The 26,455-nt window shown below is 34.3% G+C and overlaps 1 protein-coding gene across 1 annotated transcript in view; it reads right to left on the reverse strand.

The window, feature by feature from the left end:
* KCNMA1 (potassium calcium-activated channel subfamily M alpha 1) overlaps positions 1 to 26,455 on the reverse strand; it is a 494,552-nt gene that overhangs the window by 188,444 nt on the left and 279,653 nt on the right. The window contains exons 6-7 of the mRNA XM_075757828.1: positions 10,912 to 11,005; positions 7,172 to 7,283 (exon numbers count right to left, since the gene is read on the reverse strand). Of these exons, the coding sequence (XP_075613943.1) occupies positions 7,172 to 7,283; positions 10,912 to 11,005 (206 nt within the window). The remainder of the gene's footprint in view (positions 1 to 7,171; positions 7,284 to 10,911; positions 11,006 to 26,455) is intronic.

Here is a 26,455-nt window from a genome sequence, read left to right on the forward strand (position 1 = left end):
TTTAAATCCAGTAAATTTCAAAAAGAAGAACATGTTTATGAACTATGTTAACCAACCATGGACTTACTGCACTGCAGATAAAACACATTTTATTTGTAGCATTCTACCACTAGCAGCTTGGTGGACATTTCAGTAATAATGGAGAAAAGGCAGAAGTGTCCCATATATATTTTATTTTATAACTGCGAAAAAGCCAACCATGGAATGATGGTATACTTGCCTTCCTAATGGGACAAAGGAGAATACTAATAAAAATGTCTGGCTTAACAATGTGTTTAAGTCATCATGTCTGGGTAACTCACGGCCAACAATTTTAAAAATTCATTCTGTGGATTACTTAATGCTGGGTTTTAGTGAGTCTGGCACATATAGTTTATAGAAGTTCCAGAAATATTTAAGGAAGTTAATGTTATTTCCATATGTTTAAAAGAAGTAACCATAAGCCTATTAATCAATCTCAGAAGAAAAAAAAAAAAAAAAGAAAAAAAGACTTCTGCTACAAAGTAATTAAGTGGTCAAGAAAAAGAATTATATTTATGTATACATTTTAGACAAACATTCTATGCCATTAGCTTTTCCATTAAATGTCACGTTTGAGTGATAAAGCTATAAATACGGATGTAATTTACTCAGCATTGCCATGGCACTCATTAAATGGACCAAGAACCATTAAGTCTTGAAATGAATCTGCCAAGTCTTCCCTAGGAGTACTGTCAGGGATGTGTTCTTGACCTTCAATTATTTAATACTTCTATTAATATTCTGGAGGAAAAGTAAAAGCCACCCTAATAAAGTTAACCAATGATACTAGAGGATGCAATGCTTGATAACAAAGAGAACAAGCTAGTCAGAACCAGGGCTTGGGATCACATGTAAAGCAGGATGGCAACAAACTATGTGCATTTGTTTATAGGTAACTATAAGACTGGATTTTTTTCTTCCACTTAAGATGCATTCTTACTCAGTCAAGTTTTCACTCTCAGACAGGAGGAGGAGAGATGTGAGAGGTCAAAGTAGTCCATCCAACAGTCAGATAAATTAGGAAGCACTTTTATTGAAATCAATATAACTGGTATCAGCTATGACATTAACTTGCAATAGCTCCTCAACATTCAGAGAGCACGACTATTTTTGGACTAAGCCTGCCACTCATTCACACAGGAACAATCGAGGAATCCCCCAACCTGTGGCCCCTCCCAATCAGAGTAGAATAGAAAACAGAATGAATTTAGTGTCAATTTTCTATGCAGCATTAAGTACCACTCACAGACAGTAACAAACTGGGAACAGAAGCTAATTTAAATTATACATTCCACTTTGAATTCAGAGCTGTAGGGAAACAAGCACACAGTGTCTATGAATGTCAACTAGATGACAGGACATGACACTTGAGACTAGTACTGTCCTTGTGTTTCTCCTCAGCTCCAGTGCCTTTTGGCTAACTTGTTTGACGTCTCATCAGTGAAGGAGAGAGAAGCAGCGTACTTTCACACTTATGTGCAACAATATTCTTAAGAATTGGGCAACAATATTCATAAGAATTGGTCTTGGATGTTATGACAAATACATATTTGTCACAAGGCTACCTTTTGCTATTAATATTGTAACAACTCAAAAGCCTGTTGTGAAGTATCACTTTAACTGTTGCCCTGTCAAAGTGTACATGCTCTGTGAAAACTGAACTAAGATATCTACCAGAAAGAAAAAAACTGTTGTCTTCAATATAAAACAAATGTGATACAGTCCAATTAATGTCATATTATTGACACATCACCAAGCAGATCGAGTATTCAGAACTATTTTCATTCAATTCATTCTGATACCTGTTTGAAGGCATTTGAAGTGTATGAAAAAATGTTACTGCACAGAAAAATAGTGCATGTGCACATATACATAAAATACAATTCTCCTAGGAAATTCTACAGAATTTAGCTTCCATTGTATATAAAATAACTTCTAATGTATTGAAATGACACAAAATGCTTTAAAGCTTTATAAAATACAGTAGCTTTCTAAGAAATATTGCAGAATTTGATGTGTATTCAAACTTATTGCCAATAGATGGCAGAAACGCACAATATTTAACCAGGAAAATCATTGCAAATTTAAGGTGCTAAGAAAGGGATAGTTTTGAGACCTGGGGATGCATCAAAAGACAGTAAATGATTATAAAGTTTTGGAGCTCATAATCCTCTCTCACACTGATATCCCTACAATTCAGTTATCAGAGCACTTCTTTCTGTCAGTATCACTAAGGTAACGCTCTAAGTTCCATTAAAAGATACGTGTTTTCCAAAAGGAATAAAGTGTTCTGCAGATTCAAATACGGTTTCAGGCTGAGCTGTTCTGTAGAGGTTATGTCAAAAAAGTCTACAGGGTACTGAAACAAATGTTTTCATGCCACAGATTTTTAAATAGAAGCTTCATCTTGCTGGATGGCCAGGAGGCATTCACACCTCAACTTAACTATCTTAATAAGACACATTGTTTTTTCTCCAAAGCCATCTAGCTCTTTCCACAGAGGGAAACCAATTTTGTTCTCTGACTCACAAAAATAGTTGAATGACTACCAGAGATGTTGGAAACAGCTTTCTCAGGACTTGATACTGAGACCACAAGACTCATCCAGAATTACTTGAGATTGTAACAGGACCTGGACAGAATTTGAGCAAGGACTGGAAAAAAGGATCCTCTATTTTCCATAACTATGCTAATCATCACACAAAGAGATTTGTTCACTACACTTTGCCTGTGTCTGTGTTTGCATGTGTTGTCTGTCTTCTTTTCCCCACTGTAAATCTTGAATTATTTTCTGAAAAAATAGCACAGCTTCACTAAAGGGGATGTCAGGGAAGAAGAATGATGAAAATATCTTCCTGATAGTAGAATCTATTAGGAATCAATCAGTTTCTATCACTTGAAATTTTGTACAGTCAAATAGATGAAGCACTGAAAGCACATGGTCAGGAAAAGGAAATGGATTGTTTAATAGATCTTTTCTATCTTTAATTTCTGTGATTCAATAATATGAGACACTATCAAATCCATATACTAGGCTTTATTTAAATCACTGTAGTTGTAAGGTTGATTGTTCCTCATTTGTATGTCCTTGTAAATGTGAAGGCAAGATAATATTTTACATGTTTAATCTTCCTCTAGCAATACCATCCTGTCAAGGCTATTATTCCAATATAATCAGCTCATAACATCAGTATTTCCTTCTTCATAAACATACAAGTACATGATAAAAGGCATTTCAGTTCTTTGAGGTGTCTTTGCCATCCTTATAAGATATAATAACAGTTTTCAATGGTGTGTAGAGGTGTTTGTAAATCATTACTGCATACAACTGAAAGGTGTTCATTTGTTGCAAGGCTCTCCAACTTGGCAGACTGCAAGACATCCAAAGAAACAAAGATCTTAATCTGAAACTTAGCTATGACACTGAGATCGTGATGACTTTTGTGTCACAGAAATTAGTTTTACGATAGCATTATTTCTCCCATTGCAAATTTTTTTGTTTTCATCCAACAACCTTTTTAGCCTACCTTCACTTAGACTGTAAAGACAGTATCCAGACTCAGCAATGCACTGAAATCATTTGGTTGAAATTAGCTGTCAAAATTACCTGTAAAATCTCAAGAGTCAGAAACTCCACCCTTTCTGTTATCATTCTTTCCCTGGGAAGATTCTGCACTTGAAGCAGAGACTTGAACTTCTATCACTATCAGAAAGATTCTTGTAAAGCATTGTGCAAGAAATATTTATGATTTTATAAAGCATAGCTGTAGTTTCTGTGTAAGTATCTACATAAATGCTACTGTTTGCAAAACAGTGTTGGAAAAACGTCAAGGGGATCTGGATGCAAATGAACATCACAAAACACACTGTTGTTTGTACAGTTTTAAGTCAGAGCATAACAATTTTTTATATCAACTGTCAAAGCAATGTATATCACTGAATTACAGATTTCATTAAAATTTTCTTCCCTTTCTCTACTATCTAAAAATTTGATATTTTGCCAGTTTAAATAGCTGTTGTGCCTTCAGCTGTACATTAGACAGTGAACATCCTACCATTCCTAGAAACCTTTTGATGGAAAAGCATAATCTGATCCATCTTGCATATTGAATTTTGTTTGCATACTGGAATCTAGGTGGAAGATTAGATTTGAAACAACATCCTTTATGAATATTGATTGAAAATTTCATTCATATACTGCATTCTGAGATACAAAAATGCATTTTATGAACAACTGAATGCAAAAGAATAGCAAGGAAAGTGGAAGGCTTCACATATAAAGAGTTCTATAGTAGCTGAATGGTGGCATTTCTGAACTAGCACAATAAAAGGAAAAAAGCCACTGGCTCTCCTCACTAGTACATTAAAAGATAATACATTCAGACCACGTCTTCTGCTATACTTCACATCTTTCTATGAGCATTTAGTGCTCTCAAGGCAAAGTTTATTTTTGATTTAGGATGATTTGGGGGTTTTAAATACTGTTTAAACTGTGTGTTCATAATTACTTTATTGTCAGTTAGCTAAACCAGCACAGTTCCTGTGAAACTGGGAATTCAGGGAGACGCATTCTGGTGACTTTCATTCTGTCCAGTACTTAGATGAACTCATCACAGCTGACTGTTGTGAATCAATAGTGAAATAAACTGGAAAGACCCAGATGCACAATATATTCCAGATAATGTATTGTATTTGGGCTCCTAAATGATCTTGAAATTTAAGGCATATGAAGAAATCCTACTTAATCAGTAACAAATTCTTAAAACATGCAAAGAATTATTGGGATGCTCTGAAATCCAAACCTGTTAAATGATTTTCATGTTGCCTAACATTAAGGGCTCCCTATTTACTTGCCTTTCTAGAAATCTACCCTCCCAGCAATTCCTGCCTCCACATGGACACTTGGTGCAGAAACCAGAACTTGTGTGTTCTGAGTCACCCTCCACACAAGGATATCTCTCTCAATTACCAAAATTAGATAAAAGGAAAAGTAGGCATCTAACCTGAAACTGTAAATAATATAGTCCAAACACCCTCCCTTCGCCTGCACTCACACTCACAGTCCTGCCACCATATTACCTACAAGGGTGTCCGAAGTATTTTAATTCCACAGGCAGAGTAAATTTTGCCATCTCTTTGAAAGGTGTAAAGGAATAGACAGTCTTCATTAATACACTTTAGTGTATTTGCTTAAAAACTCTTTCAGCAAAGCATCTCAAAATAATAATTTGCTGATTGCAGCTATGTCAGCGATGCCAATAATTCACATTTTTGAATAAGTGAATTATTTCAATAAGGATGATTTTCCTAACGTGAAAACCCCTTTGGAATAAACACAATGGAGACAGGTGCAAACCTGACACATGACTACATTAAAAAAAAACAAACAAACAAACCAAAACTCTGTTCCTTAGCAGGTGATAAATGTCTCAGGAGGATTCTATGATAAAACAGGTAAAGCAGGACTATAAACAAGAGACCAATAAAAAGTGACATTGGTGTAATTAAGAGAGGTGGAAATCCTTTCAACCCTATGAATAAATATAAATACAATGCCTAGCTCTGACGGCAAAATGACATAAATCTTGTAAAAACTATCCAGCAGAAACTGCTAAGTGGGCAAACTCATTATTCCTCTTGGTACTGTTACTTAGATTGCTGTGTCACAATGAGTCAGTCAATTATGCAGTAACTTTCACAAAGGGTATTCATCTCAATTATCTCTCTGCCTCATTTCCCAAATTTTGCAGTTTTGCCATTTTCTCATGTCATACTCCTTTTGTATGGATCCTGTGATTCTAGTTTTTGCTCTTGGATATCCTTCATCTCCAAAGATTTCAGTCTCAAAATTCTGGGAAACTCTGATATGTCACATTCAAGTGTGAAAATACATCCCGTTAATTCACATAATGCAAAGAATCTGGGATTGAGTTATAGCTAGTGAAAGCAATTTTCTTTTAAGCATAAGCTTGGTTTTTACTTACATACCTTCTTTTTTATTTGATTTCCTATCATAATGTAGAACTGTATATTTTCTCTTTCAAAAAGCATTACTTCATTTTACATACACAACAGAAATATGTGATGAAGACAGTAATCATATGACAATTTGTAGTGATCTTTTCTGGCTGTTTTTCTGCTTTCTTCTTTGGCATACTAACAGTCACTGATGTATATAGTATGAACTCTAACGTGGTTATACACTTATTAATCTCTTTTCATACAACAGTAATTCATCAATAATTTTTGCATCTTTGCACTTCTCTATCAAGTTGAAAATATTACAATGCTATAAAAGATCCTGTTTTATTTTCCTGTCCATGTGAAACACTTAAGATGATCAATCTCTTCAGTTTTCAGGGATGAGTGCATGCATTTCTGGATAACCGGAATGTCAAATTGTGAGGTTTCATATGTTGTCTAAAGGCACGGTTCACAAAGTATGCCATTTTTAGGAAGTTTTCCCTGAATAGAAACTCCCAAATTTGACCTTCATTTTACTTAACTAGAGTGAATACACAATTTGTACAAGAAACTTCATATGCCATCTTATGAGTGTTCTTTGATTGATTTGTCTGCTCTGCTTGATTTTGTATTCCCTTTTACACGTGGCATATTTTTTTTCTAATGCATTCCTAGCAGTCCTACATAAATGTTAATCCCAGTAAGTGTCTAAAGAAATCTTCCAAATCTGTTGTTTCAGTGGATTTTAAATTTAGCTATATTGGCTCAAAATGTGAAGAAAATTTGTTGATTTCATTGCTGACAATGATTCATGGCAATCCAGTTCAGTGAATGAATGGCCTGGGTCACCTGTTCAGGTTGTAAACTGAAACAATTACATCAAATTCAACATTTTATAAGAATGGCCTCATGTTACACGGTACTTCCAAAGCTGGAGCTTACCTCCACTTAAAGTAGAAGATTATATTAATTAAAACCAACACAATCAAGAACAAAATGGACTTAGTAAGTGTTTTTTCTGACATAACCCACTTGTCTGCTGAGATGGCAAATTCACTGCAAAAACAATTTTGGTAGCATTCTTCTGCTTATCCAATGCCACAAAAATGAAGAAATTCTCCATCAAAATGTGCAAAGTTTAAGTATTTTTATAACAGCTATTAAAAGGAAAAACTATTTTACTTACCAAGCCAACTTCTGTTTAAATATACTGACACAAACACTGGAGGGACCGTGAAGAAATCTACTACCGAGTTAACTTCTAGCCAAAACCACAGCTTGTCATTGGCTGCTATGAACTGAGGGAGACAAAAAAAAAAAAAAAAAGAGGGAGGGAATGAAAGATCAGATTATGCTCATGGTGGTTGCAAGTATGTGCAATATTTTCCATTCTAAAATATTAAACTCCAAAGTTAATGGAGAAGTAACTGATGTTTCAGATCATTCTAGACAAAACCACACGTCTCACTGGAAAGAAGTCTGTATTGTGCATTGCTTGATAACCACATTTAGAATGAAATGAAAGGTCTAACCAAAGAGATCATTTATATGAGGAATTGTAATATCTGTGCTAAAAACCATTTTCTCCACATTTATTAACAATGTGTCAGTAATATTAGAAAAGTGTAGGTAAGTGTAAAATATTTCAAAGTGTATCACCTTTGCTCTAGCACACCAAAAGTGTTGGTAGTAGTGTCATCGTGTATTTGGTGTTCATAGGTTTCACAATACATGATAGTTTACAGAGTCCCATTATCATCCTATCCAATCACCAGTATGACTCCTACAAGGCATAATTCAGGACTGCAACAGGTCATTTCTCTTTCCTGTCTAAGAATCCAGTTTAGGGAATCTAGCAAACTTAGATGCCAAGGACATCATAGTTTGAACTTGCCTATTCATCTGTTTACTTTAATAAGGTCAAACTACTATTCACATTCAATTAATAATTAAAGCATACGATTTATACAAATATGAAATATAAACATACAAATAAATATAAAATTTTAGTGCATCATGAAGATATTTAATGGAGCAGTTTTACTCATGTAAGTCTTAAAGTTGGACTAACATATTTCAAAATTTTGTGTTTGTATTTTTTGAATTACGGACAATATCCATCACCTTTCTTCCAGACAATATCCATCGTCTTTCTTCCAAAGCAAATACTGACATTCTCTAACTATTTCCTCTACTTAATCTCCCGGGTTTAGAATAACTTTAAATCTTTAACAGAAAATGTCTATGGTGGAACTTCCAACTTTGCTGGAATCCCAGATAAAATATTGGAAAGGGGACTCTACTGATGTGAAGAATGTTGAAATTATACTTAAAAAAGACAACAGACAACATGAGCAGCATGCGCCTCAGAGAAGACTCAAAATCAAAAATAAATTGACATTTTGTTAGTCCGTATTACTCAATATCAATGCATGAAAACTGAATAAAAATACACAGTTTCAGCAGAAGCTTTCAATTCCCTTCTGTTGAATTTAAAAGTAGTCAGAATATTTGGAATGAAAAATCTTTTTAAGATGTCAGATCAATATTTTCATAACCTGCAATATATGTTTTAATCAGCATTTTATCAGGACACAACCTTTAGGCTTTCCAAAAGGTTGAAGTGTGTTATTCAACAATGAAAACAAAGTCTGTTGACTTTAAAGGCCATTCATACTTTTCTGTGGAAGTATTTAAACAGTCATTCATTTAGGTAATTAGCAACTAATAAAAGCCCATTTCATTACAGAAGCAATCCTACCATGCTTGATGAGATACCACATTCGTCTAGAAGCACTAGCATAATTCTGTCACTTCCAAAGAAGGATTACTTCCATACTTGCCATATCTCTGTGAGACCCTATTGCTTGATTGTGTGCTAACTCATACAATTTGGGCTTAGTCTTCATCAGCAGTTTGCAGGCTTCACTTCTGAGTTCTCACATAGTTGGATACTAGCCAACAAAGATTTTAAAATAGATATATGTGTGTTTGAACACAACTATCTTCTAGAACTGAAGATATGGTAATATTTATATGATTTTGAGTTGCAACATCATTTCAGGGAGAACAGATGGAGAAGGCTAAGATTTTAAAATATTTCTTCAAATACTTTAATTTGCCGGTGAGTCCTCACAGAAGATATTTATTAGAAAAAAAAAAAAAATAGCTAAAGGTATGAGATGCTTCTTACACAAGTAACAAATTCATTATCAATCCAATTCTTACATCCACACAATCAAGTATCACCTTTTCCTCAGGAACTCCTGTTTAGTTCAGCAGGACTTCTTGGAGAACTGACGTTACACCTATATTAACATTTTAACTGAGTTAAGGGGTACTAATCTGAAGTGAATCCTTATCCCCACTCACCACCCTTCAGTTTGCATGATAAAGCAGTTTTAGATAACACAAAGATTTGTTTCAGTTGAAACTAAAACTGAAAATAAGTTCTAGCAGTGCATCTCACATACTGTAACTGCTAAAGTGCGTTCAGTCAACAGGACCAGATTGTTGACTACAGTAGCACGACTACAGGACTGACTTTCACTTCCAAAAAAACACACAGTGTGGATATCAAAGTATTAGCATCAACTCTCAGTATATTCTCTCTTATTGTGCTCTGCTGCTTGATAATGTAGCCTAAGTTACTGCTTTAAGCACAAGTGCCCAACACATAGTTTTAATTTTGGTAAGCACATACAACCTTATCACTAACACAGTTTTTCTTTCTAAAAAAAGTGTTCTTGGAAGTTCACAAGTACCATGCATTAAATCTGATATGTCAAAAAGTTAACCTATATTGCAAGCCTGGTGGACATCTACAAAAGCCCCCCCTAACTCTTTAAGAATTAGGGGCTATTACACTGTATGTTTTTTAAGATACAGCTTAGAATGCATACACAGTAGTGTAAATGCTGAAGGAATTTATGTATTTAGCTAAAGGGTAGACCCTGCATCTAGACCGGGTAATGAAATAACCTAAGTTTGCAACAAAATTCCTTACTGGATCATCAGAAAAAGTTGATTGGAAGTGAAATAGGAGGAATTCAACTATCATTGTGACATAGGAGCTCCTGTGATTCGGGAGCAAAATGGACAAAGGAAGATCACAAGGCAATACTTGTATCAAATTTCAAGACCAATGTGTCAGGCTTTCTGCTCACATGAGGTTTTCCTTGCAGCTCTGTTTTGTTTGAGGCCTTTTTTTTCCCCCTGATTTTCCTATTAACAACAAGCAGAGTTAGTTTTCAAAGTGTATTTAAAAAAAACAAAAAAAAACCCAAAAAGTAAACAAACAAACAAAAAACCTCAACAGCTTGAATTGCAAGCATTACTCACCCAGACTTTTAAGAGCGCCTACCTGTTTCAGACATCCCAAATTTTAGATCCTCAAACAGCATTACTGGGTTTTCAGAAAGCAATAAGGATATACATTTCAGCATGTCGCCTAGTATTTACAGCTTCTGCAAAGTATTCATTAGCAGTCTGGCAAAGTGGATGTGCATAAAACTGAATACAGCATCTCTACCAGATGTTATCTCAACCCTTGATTGCCAAAGACATATCTAGCAGCAGAGGAATGGATCAAATATTCACTAGTCTTGCTGAGGTAGTTATCACTCCATTTCAGTGTCCATTAAGAACACTGAAACTAGATTCTACATCACTGACCAGCACTGAACTTTCTACCACAAGTGAAGAATATTCTGGAACAGATGGCTTTGCTTATAAACTATTTGTGTCCTTAGTGATCTTAGATGCTTATTATTATTACCCAAATTTTCTCAATGAAATGCTTTGCGCATACATTTTAGAAATTAGCTTAATTTTGTCCAGCCATTGTAAAGTCAGGCTATATTGAAAGACTCTCCCTATCTACTAGCTATATTCCCTCCTTGACTCGTGGTAAGACACACTACTTACACGCAAGCCGAAGTAGAGTAGGAAGAACACATTGAAAGCCATGTCGATCTGTAATGTGAAATCTTTGTAGAAATTCTGGCAGGATTCTATTGGGCTATTTGAAAGAAAAAGAAATCAGAGTAAATTGTCAGTATGTGAGTTTCTACTCTAGTGAGATTTTTATGCATTTCATTAAAGACTTTGATTCAAAAATCACATTTCTGTTTTCCAGTCATTTACAAGATACACGCAAGCATTTCAAATGAATTATTTCATTCACTCAGTTAGTCATTCATACAATCTTTATATTCACCTGTTCAGGTAATATCTGAGAATTAACATGCAGACACCTTTAGAGAAAGGACAAGCAGGAGAATACCTCAGGATTCCTTAACCCCACATTAACCCTTAAAGAACTGACTTCTTTCTATAAGAGACATACCTATGATACTTTAGGAACAAATCTAACAAACACACAGCTATAGTGAAACATTACATTTTTAATTCATGTCATAATATAAAACCTTAAAAAAAAAAAAAAAGTAGTTGCTTAGGAATACATTACCCATTAGCAACCTGGGGTACTTAGTCTCGTAGAATCACTTGTTTATAAGAAGTTGGTTTTGGTTTGGGTTTGTTTTTTTCCTTTTTCTTACTTCTCTTTTTGTGTATGGCTATTTAACGTACTTTATGTACAGTACTATGAGCTGAGTAGAAAAGCAGCATAGCCCACTGGTAAAATTAAATAACAAAATAAATTGAGGAATTTGAAGCAGTACTCTAAGGGTTAATTTCTGCATGCAGGTTAATTGAAATACCTCTGTGTGTGTCAGGCAGCCATTGCAAATTCTAGCTTATAATATTATGCTTTATTTAACAGTGGGACAGGTCCAAAGCATACTCTATACAAACTGGTACTTTATAGATACACTTTTATGTAAGGAAGGAGATAACTTCCACAACTATGATTAGTGATTTATTTGTGAGCTTTCTAAAATAGGTTGGTGAAGCCACAGAACAATGTTGAAGTCACAGACTAAAATGAAAGTCATGTCCCAATATATGCTGATGTATATACTATATATATATAATGTCCCACCATATATACATATATATACACACACATATATTGCAAATGATCATGTATTCATCACAATTGTAATAAAATGCAAAACTAGAATGTAGTTCATTTGATCATTTGGAACCCTAGAAAACATCCTTTTAGGAAAGAAGAAATTCTTTGGCTTCCCAGATCAAATAAATCACTGAATGTGAATGCAATACCAGTTAGTATAGCCGTAGCTCTGCAAATATAATGCTAGACTGCTCAACAAGCAAGATTCTATGCATTATGAACGTCAGTTACCTAATTTAAGGCATAAAGGAAATTACCTGGACTACCAGGTCATTACACATGCAGCCAAATTTTCCATTCCTTGTATACATTACAGGTCAAACAAGTTAAATACAGCATGCCCTCTTCTGTCTTTAGATGCATGAATGTATACAGCAAAATTCTCTTTGATGTACAATAGCTTTATATTTTAAGAAGCTTCCGTGCCATAAAAAATTAGATTAAATTGGTTTTTAAAAAGCTATTTGCAAAGACATTGAAGTTATGAAACATTTCTGTTCCGGTTCAAATAAAATTGATTTACAAAAGCAGGTAGAAGGGAAGAGAAGCCAAATGTTAACACATAGGACAGAAGACAGTGCCTCATACTTTACAAATATGGCTTTAGCTACAAAAAGAGTGGATGCAATCTGAGAACCCAAAAAGATTGTTTTCTGTATGGCATTATTGACAGAAAATGATTTTATCAAAATAAGGTAGGCTACACACAGAGTCATTATGCACCCGATCAACAGAAATCACAGGAAGTACAGCAGAAGCAGAATGAATGACCTGCACCAACACAAAGGCTTGGATGCTTAATTCCAGGTTAGGTTGCTGTAAAAAGTTGCAGAAATTCCCTGAAGCTAACAGAATTGCACAGATTTATAACTAGGATTGAGCGTTTCATTATCTTCACTTCCACAGTTATTTGGTACTTGTCACGACTGTGAGATAAGGTCAGCTAGGGTTGCAGTTAACGTCTGTACTTTTGTACCATTGTCCTTTACAAAAAACCTACAAGATCTGACAAATTAGCTAATGCATAATACATCTTCATCTTGTTTGCAAAACACTTAGCAGAGTGGACCACAATCCTGATTTGGGACTTTTGTTTACCTAATACCAGAGCCACTTTTTCTGCTAGTCATATCCCTAAAGCATCCTTCATTTCAGAGATCATCTCTCTCTTTCAATTTCCAAGTTATCCATTTCAAAGACAAACACAACATCCTTTCCTTTGTATTTTAAATGATGCTTTTGTCAGAAAGGCATGTCACTAAGGATAAAGAAATGATTATTTATACTCACAGGATGGATTATACAAGATTTTAAATTTGCCAAATTAAATTTTGGTGATATTTTTTCAGTTTGGATTTTTTGTTTTCATCAGTAGCTCACATTTGAGCTGAGAGAAAAATATGCCCACTAGACTTTATCAATCAGCCTGCTGCAGAAAGGAATCCAATTTGTAACTCCTCTTTAGTACAAGTTTTCCAAAACCAGAAGTGCTACACATGTTAGAGCTCCAGACAATAGTGTGCTGGGGTCTCCAGGGCTAATAATATATTCCCTGTTTTAAACTAAAATCAGATGGAAATTCCTATGGAATTTCAACCCCTTAGGTCAGCAAAGGTTTTATCTTTGAAGGAGGCAACAGACTGTTAGAAACTCTTTCACTACTCTTCCACGTAAGCATGCTTCATTGTAAGTGTGATTTCATGAATTTATACTGCTAAAAACCAGGAGAAACTACACTAAAAATCAATGGAATAACATTATACTAACAATGACAGGAAAGATTTAACATAACTGGATAAAAATTACACTAATGATGTAACTCTACACGCAATATTTATGTGCGCTTTGAAAGAGCATCTTTAATTAACTACACAAAAATTGAAGAAAAAAAAAATCCACTTGTAGCCATGACTTCTTGTGTTTTGGAAAGAAAAACTCATAGCACCAATTTTATTTTACTTAACGTAGGGATATCCTGCTGATAATCTATCAAAGATTGTAATTCCCCTTTGCCCTGACATCTTTTTATGTAATAAACTAAATGCTACAAGCAATGCCTGGGCTACACAACCAAGATTTGAGAGACTAACAGTTTTCTTCATGTCAACATTTATATCAAGTTATCGTTTGCTGCAACTGTGTGCTTTTTGCTGCAATGTAATACAAAAATCGCATCCAGAGAAATGACAGTGGGCTTAGTTTGCCTAATCTGCAGTAAAAACAGAACCTTACTTGATTTTTCAGGCATGGACTACACATTCTGTTAATTTTCTTCCTCTCTTATTCTTCATTTCAGTTTCACATTACCTCTATTTACTTGTTCTGTTTACTATTACAGCATTTCAATGCTGGTAGCTATAAAGCCCCATTATACAGGTATCATGGGCATAAACTAGTTCATTGAGCAAGAGTGACTACAAGAGAAGTAACAAAATTCAATTTTACACATATGGGGCAAAATTTTGACAAGGTGTTCCCAGCATTCCTGAACCTTTTTTGCAACTGACACTGAAGCCAACACTTCAAATGACACTTTTACCACAGCTGAAAAATGAACAAAACCCTTGTCACGTCAATTCAAGAGAATTTACTGCTGTTTAAATAACTATTTTTGTCAGAAGTTTATTTCATGTATTTATTATTCTCATTTATTTATGGTTCATTTGAAATGCTTCTAATGCATTTGAAATGGTACTACTGGAATTATTCTTTGAATAGTCATAGAATGAGTGGGAGAGGGCAAAAATTGTCTGCATATTAATGTTTTCTGAAATTATTTGTTTCTGTGAGTATATTAATATGAAACTTCCCACAGAAGAAGCCTTCGTGGAATATTTCCAGGATTCTGCAATTGCAACAGAGTTGAAAATATCTTGAGTGTTTTTTCCTGTATCATTTCACCTCTTGATAGGAGCTTTAAATCCCATTTCCAACTTCAGATGAAAGCCTTGGTACAATGTATCAACCTATGTCACAGTGCAATCACTTACATTATGACCACACAGAAGTAAGGGGAAGAAATTCTACATTTATTCAGACTTTAGGCCAGCTTTACAGTCATAGTGGCATCTATTTGGGTGATTTTGCATAAAATGTTCTCCACAATAATGGGAAAGCTTGTGCACACCCAATTCAGTACTTGAAATAACTATCCAATAGGCAATTCACAGATCTCTCTTCTTTCTGTGTAAGGAAGTGGACTCCTGTATTTTTTGCACATGTCATGTCAGTCAGCTCCTATTGTTTTTTGCCTTTTTTATTTTTTCTTCTTAATGACAAGACGTGCAAAGACTAAAATGGATGCTAATTTTCATCTATGTATAATTATAAACCAAAATGCAAGAGGTTAATTTTAAGACATATTAATCTAGTTACATTTTGCCAAGTGTACTGAAGATAAGAAGTTCCATGTAAAACATTCATAAACCACCACAAAAAAAAAAAAAAAAACACAAAAAAAAAAAACAAAAAAACCCACACCTTCTACGGTAACTTCAGAAAAGTACTGATGTTAATACTGTACCACAGCTGCTACATCTTTGAAACTTTAAGAAATTAATGAAACTTTTAGAAATTCAGAGAATTGTCCTCATTGACAATTTTAATTTTTGGAAGCAAAGTTGTCTTCTGAATGGTGGAGGAAAAGCTAAATCCATTACTGAAATTAGATAAAATATACTTTAATTCTTAATATTAAGTAAATAAAATGTAAAATCGAAAAAGTTGGAACTAAAAAAAAATTTGTTACAAATTTAACGTGCCTGAGAAAGAAATACAACAACCTGATACTATGAAAAATCAGGCAGTTTTTAATTTTATTTGCTCATGACAATTTTTAGATTGCACAATAGTTCATTGTATTAAAAAAAAAAAACAGTAAAATGTACAGTTTCTATCAGAAAGAATGTGCATTGATGAGAGTGAATTTTAAAATCAGATTATAATTATGTACAGGTAGAGGCTGCTAAAGTATAATCAACATGAATAAATAATTGAGAGAAACCACTCAATACTTAGAAGCTCTTCAGTATCTGATCATTTGAGGACATTCCATTCACTTCTCACTTTCAAATTGTATTTGAATGCAATTAATATGTATTAATTTGGGCATGTAAATTTTCTCTGTTCATAAAACTGGCTATATTGGTCTCTTCCCCTCCCCCTCCCCCCCCCCAAACTATTTTGGTTTACTGGAAGCTCCTCTGTAATACTTAATTCCTCCAAATTTATTTATAAAACAAACCAAATTGTACAAAGCTTAGAGTGAAAAATAAGTTTGGCACAAATTTGATATGACAGTGACCATGTATACGCCTTTAACACATACTTTTAACAGTACAGAAAAAAAAAATAAAAAAGAAAAAAAAAGGGGGTTACGGTTAGGCTTTTTTACTGTGTTTCAGTGACGTAGCACTAAAGCAGAACTAAGGGAAGAGCCAGAGGTATCATTTAGTAAAAGCAATATTGATTCAACGCAGAATATTTTCTGTTCCTTTGACTATGATTTAGTTGCACAGCTCAGAAGGGAAAAAGCAGTTAAAATCATCTTTACTGAAACAGGCACAAACATATAGCAAAATTAAAAACATGGATGCCTATCAAGTGTCAACCTAGTGAAACAAATACCATAATTAAATTAGCAAGACTAAATAAGAATCAAAGATGTTGAACATCTCATAGAGTGATAGAGACTGTAATAATTTTTTTCTTACTTCAAATGGCTTTCATTTTTTAACCAAGTTAGTCCCACAGTAAGAAAACAAAAAGTATTTCCTTACAGTATGTGTACTGATCTTCTAAATGCAGGATTCATTGGTATATGACTCAATTTAGAAGGCCTTTCTTTGAGTTATAACATCAATAATCTCATTAATTTTTTTATGGTAAATGTCTTCTAAATTACTTCACTCTCCCTTGACATGATGTGGTCTGCCACCAGTAAAGTTTTGCTACTAGCATTTTCAGTTAGCACTGCAGGATATGCAGGAAGAGTTAAGTTGGTTTCCTTCCCAAAAAGGAAGAGCAGCCATCTGGATCAGAGCAATGCTTTAGTGAAGGCAAGGGGAAGACCCACTTTGCCCATAGCAGAAGTGCAGAGTAATCTACCGTCACAGCCCCAAGTCTCGGGATCCATAAAACTCCATGGGATCATTACATCCCTAGTTACGGATATTTTCTAAGAGGCTTTTTGTACCTGGAGCTAGTGAGTGAAGAAGGAACAATTCCTTTCTCACTGAATTTTGCAAACAGTTATGACCTGATAGCCAAGGACGATGCCATGATCATTTCCTGTATCTTCTTATCTTGCCTTTGATAAGGCTACATTTAAATCCTTTCTGACCACTCAACCTCCTACCACTAAATCCTTAGCTAACTTTTGCCTGTGCACACATACATATACACCCAGATAACTTGCTGCTCCCAATGCATTTCAATGTCAAATCCTGGAGCTTCTTTTTTATACTCATAGCTAAGATGCTCACTATGCTTGTTTGTCTCTCTCTCATCTTTTTCTATTGCACCTCCCTCCTGTCTGGACTTTATATTGCTTATTTCTTTATCCTCCTCTTCCTTCAGCAAGTTTCAGATAAATATTCCTGCGTAAATCCTTGGGATTTTGCCAAGTACCTTTTTTAATTCTCTATTCTTACTCTCATTTGCTTTATGAATTAAACTGTACTTGTCTTTCCAGTCACAAAAACTCCTCAACTTCAGCATGCAATGAATTTATTTTGGATTACTCTATCCTACTGTCTTTGTTTCCATTTCCATTCCTGTCTTGTCTATGTGTGGAGTGGCCTCCCTTCTTCACTTTGATATGCATCTTTCCCTTTCACATTCCTTTTGAAAATGCATTGCTCACCTTCGGATCATACACACTAAGCTGTCTTTGAATTACAACAATCAGTATCCTCTTCGTTCAATTTTAAAGTAAATAAGCAAAAAATAAATCTGATGAAAATAAAAGATGAACTGCCAAATAATGTGAAACAAAGCTATCTTCCAAGATTTCTTAGACTATCATTTAATCCACACCTTATAAATTGCAAGCACCTCAAGGGAACTGCTTTTCAGAAAACAGTAGGAACAATGCAAGCGCCTGTCCTTAGTTCCCTTTCCTAATTTCTCTCACATCTTCTGCTATTCTTTAAAGTCTGACAGATCACAAGCTGGCATTAGAAGATTACCCTTGTATTTCTAACCTAATTAAAAAATGCATCATGACCCATCTGTTCTGCATATGCTTTCTACAACTAAGTACTTCTATATTATCTCCCTCACACATTGGGGAACCTTGACAAGCTTTTAGACTAATGTGGGGTAAAATTAACAGGTTTCCTCATCCTCCTTAAAAAAAAAAAAAATTTAAAAAAATCCACTGTCAGAAGAAATAAGCAACAACAAAACCAGATCAATCAGTAATAAACTGGTACAAGAGCATCATTTAGTAAATTTTTTTCTAAAAATTAGAGCCAGAGACTTATTGTTTTTTTTCCTTTTCTGGAACATGTTATAAAGAACAGAGCATAAAAGCTTTGGTTTTTTTCCTTTGAATGTTAACTTGTTTTAAATTTAAAGATATATTTAAAATGCTGTGACTTGACAGGTTTTAATGCAAAATTAATTCAGTTTAGAAACTGAGATAGAGAAGGCCTTCCAGTGGGAAAAAAAGAGAGGCTCTTAATTTTTATTTCTGTCACATCCATGTACAAAATTAAGAGTCAAATTAAGTTGGTATAATTGCAGAACAAAGGTATACTTTCCTGATGCCCATCTCAGATGCACAAGATTTTGCCTGGCATAATTCTACTGACTTCTACAGGGCTATTTGTGACTGACAATGTACCAAGTGACGCAGTCAAGTAATATTGCTAGTACTTCTTCTACCTAAACGAACTAATACAACTTGGTAAAATCCAGTATAATATTGTCAGTTTGCATCTTTCTTTTTCAAGTTTTCTACGAATTTTAAGTACATCATACTTCTTCATAGACTGCCCTAGTAAAATATAAGCCAACCTACCACAGAACTTAAGTAAAATCAAATTCTTATCTTCCTCAGCCCAAACACAAAATTTTATACAAGTGTGATAATGCGAAACTTTTATTTTACATTTTGATATTGAATTCCTAAGATATACAGAAAATACGCACATTAAAATTGCTCACTCTGAAAACAGCATATTTCTTAATTTTATCAGGGTGCATGTACATTCGCTAAAGCCTGCAGCATATGTCTTCTCTAATCACTGACTTGCACAAACAAAAGCTAAAGGAAGATTCCTGCAGAAAAGCTAAACGACCAGGAACTGAGTGCTAAAACAGGCATCAGTAAATGGCCCAGAGTCAATCTCCATAAGTCTTCTAAGTTTTTTCAGTAGCATACAGAAGACAGAGCATGTGTTTTCTTGCAAAATACACCATTAAGATCTTCATCCTACCTGAGATAACTGCATTTGAAAAGGTTTGCTGAGAACCACATTGGTAAATAGGAAGAGTATATTATTTTATGTTGCAGTAGATTGTTAATCGGTTACCATAACCTGAGAACACTGGCAACTGCAAATAGTATTACATTACCTTGACAAAACAATCTCCCTGATGACAAGTTAATTCCAAGAGAACAATAGAGAAATAATGCCAGGGATCATATTTTTAATCAAAGGTTTTTATGTGAGACTAGTAACATATTAAAGAGAAAAACGCCAGCACGCTATTTCAACTAACATTATATTATTACATTTTTTGACAACATTTAATAAGCCATTTCAGTGATACCTAGTATGCTGACTGCATTATAGAAAAATTCTGTTAAACTACATACCCTATTTACTAAAGTTGACAATCATCTTGCATGTTTCTACTTCATAATAAGACCCCTTTCTATTACTTCTCATCTGTCATCATTTAATATAATTGTTCTTTAATTTTCTTCATCAAAGTGTATCAAGGAGTACTAAGGTGTTGTAGCTATTTACTCCAGAGAACAGAAAATAATTGGCCACATGAAATGCAAACATGTCATACAATGCTGCAAAAAGAATACTAACTCCTTTTCCATGTTCACATTGAACAAATGGAAATGAATCAAGTCAGAAATATATCAGAAGCATAAACCTTTTTCAATTAAAACATATAGTTAAACACTGGAATAGGTTCTTTAGGGAGAACAGTAAACCTCAGAATTTTAAAACAAAGGTAAATACTTTTTGGGCCTGGGATATATGGACCACTTAAAGTCCTTGCATTTGCATTTGTCGATACAATGATCTACACATGTGATACTTCTAAAACTTCCTTCTTCTGTAGGAGAGGGCCTACAAACCATTGATCTCTTAGATAAGTGTCTATTTGAATAAATTTATGTATAGCCACTCTTACCTTGCAGCAGAAGGAAGTGGCTTCCTGAGATTCCTTTTTGCTCTATTTTATGTGATTCTATTTTGCAGCTGCTGTCTTTCAAAATTACCCAAAAGTGCTTATCACATTTGCTATCCACTTTCCTCAAAGTTTTCATCAGCTCACTGCCATCATCTGTTTCCAGCTCCAACTACTTTTCCATCTCAGTGCCTATTATTACCCTTCTATTCTGTTGATACTGTTGTCCAGCTTTTAAGTCTCCCTCATCTAACTGTACTCTTTGAAAAAACTTGTGGTCTTCAAAAATGAGAATGTTCTCTACCTATCCTGACTCCAAATTAAGATCATTAATAATTTTTCTTTTGTATATCATCATAAAACTGAGCTCTGATTATGAGCGTGATATGTGTAACAGATTCCTCCAGATGATTTTGAGTATTCTTTCTATACATTTCTTGCTTGCTTACATACTGTAATAAAAAAAATAAAAATCTTGTCCTATGAAATTTAGTCTAAATTCAACTATCCTAACAGAAAATTACAACAGTATCAGATGAATTGGAGTGTTAAAGTATTTCCAGTTCATTCATCTGCCTTCTGAAATTCCTTCCTGTGATACTTAAATGAAAATATCTGGCTACTATCTAGTTTTTACTGAGTAGTAATAAACTTGAACCTAAGGCATATTATTTGACTTTAATGTCAGTGAATAATGTAATTGAGCAATGAAAGCCAGAAGTACTGCAAAGTGGTAGAAACTTGACATTACATTACTGGATCAGCTTTTTTAGTCATGCTTTTTAGCACATGCACCCAGATCTATTATTATCCATAAAAAGCTATACATATTGTGTTAATGGTAATTCTAAAGTAGTCCTAATACACAGTTACACCAAGCAGGATATATTGTTTCATATTTCAAACAAAGGCATAACTGTAAACAAGAACCATGTACATGCCTTCAAAAAATCTGCATAAAACTAGAAAATATATTAGTCCAATCAATTTTTCATCATTTCAGCTTCTCTCTCTCATTCCTCATGAGGATCTTTTAGCCTTATCTGTCCCATCAGCATAAGGGACCTTTTAAGCACCTTAGTAATTTAATACCTAAGATACATTTAGGGTGCCATAGGTCATGCAAGTCAACTATTCCCAGTCCAAACTATTACACAGCTAGTATCCTTGTAAATTATAACAGGGAAGTCTGTATTTGTATACTTGTTCCACTTTACTAGAAATAATGGACAGGTGAGTTGAACTAAAAAAACCTTTCAACTGTCAAGAGTAACCATCTGAGATCATTGAATATGTCCTGAGCATCACAGTATATCTGTTTAAATTCCTCTGCCTTAAACCAACTGGAGGCATAATCCAGGTAACATTCACTCCCAGCATATATAAACACTTAAGACAGTCTTTTCTATTAGTTTCCCTCTTTCTTTCCCTGGATTCCTGGAAAGTCTTTAAAGCACATACCTTTTAAAGCAAAACACACATACTCTACCCATATACTACCCATTCACTAAGTTTCTCTACCCATACACTCCTCCGCCATGGCATACTTTCCACAAGCACATAACTGCAATCTAGTAAAGTTTCCTACTTAGAAATTTTAATGTCACAGCTGTTCCAGCTGTGGGACCTGATTATTTGCCAGGACTGTCTTAAGAGCAAATTACTATATTCTTAAGGCAAAATGCTGATTCTGTGAAAGACTAACTGAATAGCCACATTTACTTTGCAAAAGAATAGAAACAGTTTAAACAAAAAAAGGAAGAAATTAAAAATAATAAGTCTCTCCTAGTTCAACTTTGCAGACAAGAAAACTAGCCTGGAGCCTCAGTAACAATCTCAATCACAGTGGCTTTTCTAAATGGGAAAGACAAAGCCCTTTTTTTAGAGACATTAATGACACTATGCCTTTCTTTTTTAGCAGTCACTTTATCTCCATTAACAAACAGAATAAGGTATTGCCAACACCTGTACCAGTTGCTCAAACCAATTATAACAAGCCTGATATAAAACTACTTTACATCAATGTAAGAGGAGTATAATAATAATGTTAGAAATGAATATATAGTTGTCCTCTTTTTTTCTAATAACATCTAAAAATGGCTTGCACTGTGTTGCACATCTGACACCTTTTTATCCTGGCTGCTGCACATGGGAAAATGGATGTGTAGTTAGGCTTAGACACTGAGCTACTGGAAAGTCAAAAGGACTGGGGTTATAATCCATTTTGCACCGATTTCAGGAGGAAGAATTTCACGTTGCCATATAGATATATGTCTGACCAGTCTTACAGTCCTAAAAGAAGTTTCCTTCATTATAAGAAAAAAAAAAATAGCAAGTCGCATTATGTAGAATATAGGAATAACATAAAAAAAAAAATAATCCTAAGCAATCCTAAATAATAAACATTCTCAGGGCACCACAGTATCAGCACGTGGGTGGCGTGACAACAGTTGTGGAAATTACTTCTCTTTTTTATTGTTTTGAATATATCGCATGTTTTCAGTTACCTGTTAAAAGTACACGCTAAGAGCATATTTCGGCTTTATAAATATACATCTGTTTACAATTATAATTTTTCAAACATCATAACATTTGGTAAACCCTTAAAATTAAACATATGGGATAAATAATGTTTATTCATCAAGTTGAATATTAATTTGCAATCTGTAAATTAATTTTGACCCCCCAAGAAAGCACAAAATGTAACCTCTGAACACATACACTCAACATTTGCACTGATTAACACCACTACAACGTTGTGTTCAGACACAATGTTTCAAGTCACTTTCCAAAGTGCTGTTTCATCATTTTATCAGGAAACAATAGGATTAACATTAAATCATATCTTCTATTGTGTTGATGAAAGATTTCTTTGAATACATTTAAGAACATATGAATAACAGGTTGCTTAGGATGGTCACAATGTCATTTGTAAAAGAAACTTAGAGCAGCAATTCTTCACGTGAAATTTCATTTTAGTGGTGTTTTGTAAATCAATACATTTTAAATTATTTTGCAAGCTATTTAATATTATATAAAAAAACCCCTGTTGTACTTGAAAATTCTTCCCAAATTCAGACTTTTAATACATGATTATGTATAATCTTACCTCTTTTCACTGTCACCTGCTGCTAAAGTTGACAGCAGGGACAGGTTTATCTTTCTGAACACTACTGGCATCATTCGGCCTTTGTCACAATAGAATAGTTAGTACACTCTTTCTTTCCCACATCTTGACCACACTGCAATTGTCTATCTAGTCAAGAAGTTACTGTAATATGCTGGCAATTTTAAATATATAGACCTGATATATATTATGTCCTATTCATTCTATAAAACCTTAACTAAAGATATTGATAAGCATAATTTACGTTTTCTCAAATTTTCTAATTTTATGGGTTCTTTTAATTCCAGTTCATGCACTTAATGCTTAGACTGCATTCAGTGTATACACCATTATGGTAAGCACATTGGCATGCACAGGCAATACAAGAATAGATTATAATTAATCCCATAGACAACCAAAAAAGGTGAAGTTGCATCATGCAATGAAACCACAGCTTGGCCTGGGCTGCCATGCAGAAAAAAAACCTACATCAATGAGTCTGCTGTACGGCTCCTAGGTAAGAGTTGATATGAAAAAGGTGAGTTATTTCAGCAATGAAGTCACAGGCTGAAAATGTTTATACTACCGTAAACAAAATACTGTACATAGCACCAGTATTACTTGGGGGTGGGGGGGGGGTGGGGAAGTTGCTTGTAGAGAAGGACGAAAAGGATGAGAAAGAGAAGGGGGAAGAGGAATTATAAATTACAGTAACAAGTCTGAAATCCAATCAGTCCTTTTTTAATAAGCATTTTGTCATTTCATTCAAAATAATCTCCTTTAGGCTTTCAAAGCAAACCTGAATTTTCAGTGTATATTGCAAAAAAACAGTGGATGAAATAATGATAATACAGGGTAATTTCCAAATGTCCAAAGTGTTCAGTAACAGATGAATAACCGAAGACAATAAACACAGAGATATGTAAAGGTGAATTTTTCAATACAGTGTACACAACTTCCATTGATTTGAATGCATAATGTATTGGACTGAATGTGGGTAATATAAGGGATGCATTGATACAGGTGATTTAGCCACTTTCTGCTGCTTTTCTGTTAAAGACATCTTTCTTCCAAATAAAGCAGGGCTTTTTGCAGAAATTCTGCTAATTCTGAACTGCCTTTACCTTACTCACCTTCATAGGTGTTCTGAATGTAAAAATGTGACCTAAATAATAGGGTGACCACCTAGGCTGTTTTAAGGCATGTGTATTAGGCCCAGTACTTCATAGCCTGATTCCAGTAAGCTCACAAAGAAGTAGCTGACCAGGTAATTTATTTTAATGCAACACTCACATATGAGATCCTACCTTGTGATGAAAAAAGTATGATTCCATAACACTATAACATATTATTATGTGTGTTCAATTACAGAAAGATTTGTCCCATGTTTTTCAACAGGTATGCTCTTTTCAAGCAATTTTTCTTAATTACCCTTAATTGTAGGTGGTCACTCTATTTTTATCACAGTTCCCAAATATATCAACTAATTATGCAGGGCAGCAATTCACGGAACACCAAAAATAGTTTTATCAAGAAAACTACTTACTGTATAAAGTTTTTTATATAATCTACTCTTTTTCCAGTCGCAGAACAATTGCTTTTGGTATCTCTGTTTTTATATGCTGATAACTTTTTGAAATACTAATCTTTTTATTTGGCAAATTGTCACAGAAATTTAGATCAAAATAAAATCACGTTAATTGACACTAGAAATTATTTTCCAACCTCTTGAAATTACTCAAGAAATTTGCAAAAAAACCTGTCAGCACCTTTTGAATTTGACAGGTAATACATAAATAAATAAATAAATTCCTGTTATAAAAGCTCCAATTCTACTATTAAACGGTGAAATACACATTCTTTTTCCAGCCAAACACTTCCATCCTTTCACAGGGACAGAACTTATGACTCTCATGACTCGTACCACTTTTGGCCACAACGTGCTATTTAACAAGGCTAGGAAGATGTTTCATTACTTGTATATTAAAGACGTGAACATTTTCATGTGAAAGTGTACAGGTGTGCACTTACAAACTGCTGCACTGTGCATGCAAATGTTATTGACTACGAAAAAGGCTACTGAGGCAAGATAGATTTCAGCACTGCTGAAAAAGCCAGTGACTTAGCAAATTGTTTAAGGCAAGCAGATGAGGTGCCCAAAAATTTAGAAACTGAACTTCCAGACTTCCAAAGCATACCATCCAAATAGGTACTGTACAGTCAGTAATAGGAATTCTGGCATACACAGTATGAACTATAACATATATGTATGTATCACAACATAAATGATACATATTATGTATGTATACTTTCTCATTATTGTGGAAATAATCTCTTATTGACAAACACTGATTTAGCAAAAGATGAAAAACAGTCCTTATATTTATCCTTAATAAAAATAATATATAGGTAATTTTTCACCTAGTCACGATAGGAAAGTCCTCCAGACACAGACAGAACACAGAGCTGGCCTTAGTTCTACAATCTTATCACTCTGAATATGAACATAACAATGGAAAAACAAAACGAGAAGAATCACATTCCTGGTATCTGCTGCTAATGCAGTAGAGGATGACAGAAGCTACAAATGTAATGATCTCTGAAGATCAGGTTAAATTACAGTTTACCATACATCTTCACAACAGTTTATGGTCCTGTGAACCATGAATTTTGCTATGAAACCAGCTAGTCTTGAGAGATGAAATTATTAGATTCAAGAAGAGATTCAGTCTTCTGTTTTCAGATTGTTGCTACGAACCAGCAACCAGAAGTTTCTCTGCTTCAGCTGGACAGAAGCTATCAAACTCATTAATGTCCTAACAAGCTAAAACAGCAGAAGTTTCTCCCTTTTGGTGTAGCCAAAAGCCATAACAAACTTTATATAGTTCATACAAGTCTGTTACAAATTATAAACTCTAATAACTATGAAGGATACCATACTGTCG

Source organism: Balearica regulorum, chromosome 7, assembly GCF_011004875.1.
Source record: "Balearica regulorum gibbericeps isolate bBalReg1 chromosome 7, bBalReg1.pri, whole genome shotgun sequence".
Classification (NCBI taxonomy): Eukaryota; Metazoa; Chordata; class Aves; order Gruiformes; family Gruidae; genus Balearica; species Balearica regulorum.